This window comes from Pundamilia nyererei, unplaced genomic scaffold (genome assembly GCF_000239375.1).
Source record: "Pundamilia nyererei isolate P.nyererei 1_Seehausen unplaced genomic scaffold, PunNye1.0 scaffold00399, whole genome shotgun sequence".
Taxonomy (NCBI): Eukaryota; Metazoa; Chordata; class Actinopteri; order Cichliformes; family Cichlidae; genus Pundamilia; species Pundamilia nyererei.
In genome coordinates this window covers 203689-206482 of record NW_005187800.1, presented here as the reverse complement: position 1 = coordinate 206482, position 2794 = coordinate 203689, and the positions used below count along the sequence as shown (strand labels likewise).

General features: G+C 40.0%; 1 protein-coding gene across 1 annotated transcript in view; it reads left to right on the top strand.

Annotated features, from left to right (window-relative positions):
* Positions 1-2794, top strand: part of cacna1ba (calcium channel, voltage-dependent, N type, alpha 1B subunit, a) — a 305842-nt gene that overhangs the window by 110823 nt on the left and 192225 nt on the right. The window contains exons 16-18 of the mRNA XM_013915926.1: positions 1683-1755; positions 1838-1955; positions 2119-2186. Of these exons, the coding sequence (XP_013771380.1) occupies positions 1683-1755; positions 1838-1955; positions 2119-2186 (259 nt within the window). The remainder of the gene's footprint in view (positions 1-1682; positions 1756-1837; positions 1956-2118; positions 2187-2794) is intronic.

Below are 2794 nucleotides of genomic sequence, written 5' to 3'. Positions count from 1 at the left end.
ATTTACCTGTTACTACCACACACCCAATCCGATTGTTGGTACTTCCTGGCTTGTGTAGCCACTAGGTAACAAAATCTCAACACGGCCCCTAGCATCCTGGAGCATTTCCGTTGTGTTTTGGAGTTTGTACGTGTTTTGTCTCTGTAAATATACTTTTATTTATTCACGCCACATAAAATGTAATAAATAAATTATAAAATACAGAAACCAACTATTTACATTTCATACATTTCAACTTTTAACTACTTAAATTTTCAGCTTTTTCCTTTTAAACAAATTCAAAGTGAAACAACACAAAACACTGCAAACCACAAAACAATAAAATATTAATTAAAATATGGGGAAAAAAAGAACGCCCAGATCTTTAATTAATTAATCTTTAATTAAGGGAAAGGTTGGCATTTAGAAATATTAATATCACACTCAACTGACTGCGTTTTATCTTCCCATTGCACTGATGGGTGGACAGTTCTTAGGTGCCTGTGCATGTTGTTTGTGGAGCTGGCTCTATATGATATCCTTTTCTTGTAGACTTTACACTGTGCCTTTTTTTTGTCAATAAGATTGACGTCTGGTTCCAGACTTTGCTTCTTTTCTTTGTGTCACTCATTTTCTTTACTGTACTTTTCCAATGTGACAGCGTTGTCTCTTGTTGCTCCCGGCTCTCTTTCTTTCCCTCTCCCTCCTGCTCTTGTTGTGTGCTACTGCTGTTGCAAGTGTAACTACCGCCCAGCCCCCTCAGCTCAGTGCTGTGCAGAGGGGGGAGGGGCACAAACGCAAGGCTCTGTTTGCCGTCTCTGCTCAGCGCAAACACATGGGTGACTTGCAGTGTGAAGCAAAAAAAAGTGAAAGAGAGGGCAGGAGAAAGAAAAAAACAAACAAACAAAAAATCCACGGCTCCCAATAAGGAGCCGGTTCACATCGTTCACTTCAAAGATCCGGCTCTAAGAGCCATTTCGTTCGCGACCGACCCATCAATATTAGAAAGGCAGAGGCATATTTTCTAGTCTTTGGCTCAGAATGAAGTTGGTTTGGAAACATATTCAGCTATGCTTCATCTCCTGCTTTGCGTTTCTGTGAGCGCGACGTGCTATCAGTGTCCAAGCGTCTTGTTCCACCCCCCTTTTCATACCGCTACCACTACAATCAACTGATTTAGGTTGGTGTGCAGGTGGAGGACAATGGTGAAGCAATACAGAGATACAAGGATTGAGAAATGGAGATGTGAATATTACATATATTTTGGTTGCACAAAAGGATAACTGACGGCAAAGTGGAAACAATGATTAATAAAAAAAAACAAAACACGTTATACTGCTAACATAACTTTGGCTCTTTGCAAGCCTCTGAACAAACAGCATGCTAACGCAATGCTAGCCAAGAACCCTGCATGATTATCTTTTGCCTACATTGGGTTTGAAGTAATTAAGTCCCAGTTGACAGACACCACTACAAGCCTCTTAAATTTGAGAAGGAAAAATAGTCAGTGATCAACCACGAGGTCCCACAGCCTCAGATGACTCAAATTTAATGATAAACATATATATTTGGAATAATTTACAGGAGTGTAATTGAGAGGACAATAAGTTGCTCAATACAGCAGGAGGTGGAGGATGAGTGAGAGGTATAGTGCTGAGGCTTTGTAGACTAATCACAGTCAGAGACTATTCATCTCCCTGCAGGTTTAATTTTGAAGACGAAACACCGACAACCAATTTTGACACATTCCCAGCAGCCATTCTCACCGTCTTCCAGGTAAAGATCAATTAAGTCATGTTATATTTTTTCATACTACCACTGAACTGGACCCCTAAAGCAGTCTCTGTCTCCCCTGCAGATCCTAACTGGAGAGGACTGGAACGCAGTCATGTACCATGGGATTGAATCCCAGGGGGGTGTGCATGGGGGAATGTTCTCTTCCATTTATTTCATCGTACTTACTCTCTTTGGAAATTGTATCCTGCCTCATATATCAAGATAGATTCTCTTTGTTGACACCAGGCAGCTTTATAGCCCTGCCAAAGTTTTTATTATTGATTTGAAGATTAGCTGGACCTGTAAATACTGATTCTGTGTTTATCAATCCTTTGGTGTTTTCCTGAGAACATAAATAACCAGACACCCTCCTCAATGTGTTCTTGGCCATTGCTGTTGATAATCTTGCAAATGCCCAGGAGCTCACTAAGGTACGATATATTGTTATATATTTCATTAAATTTTTCACCCTTAGTAAAATCTTCCATGGCCTTTTACTTCATTTTTTCTTAATCCTCTGAATCATCCTCAGTCTTAACTTTAACTAAAGGTAGTCAGATTTTTGATCTATTTTTATGCCTGTTTTCTCTAAATAAAGGGCCATGGTGTGATGACAGAGGGTTAAGACACAGCACTGACAAGATTATGATGTAATCATTATGATGTCATAATCTTGGATGAGTAGGTTGATGGACATCCTTAGATTAAGGATCGAGTTCTTTAGATAACTGGAAGGTGTAGAAGAACTCTTGCAATCTTCTTTACTTAGCCCTCAGGGACATTCCATGTCAACTGGCCAAATGCTTATAACGCTGACTATCTTGGATTTCTCAGAAAAAGTCCCCTGCTAATGCTACAACACCTGGTGTAATACAAAAGCCAATTTTTGTGTTATGCCATTATTAGTTCATAATAATGAACTATGTTCATTATTATGAACATAATAACAGGGGCTATGTTGTCTGGGGGCTTTTGCCCCCTGGTAGGGTCTCCCATGGCAAATTGGCCCTGGGTGAGGGACCAGACAAAGAGCGATTCA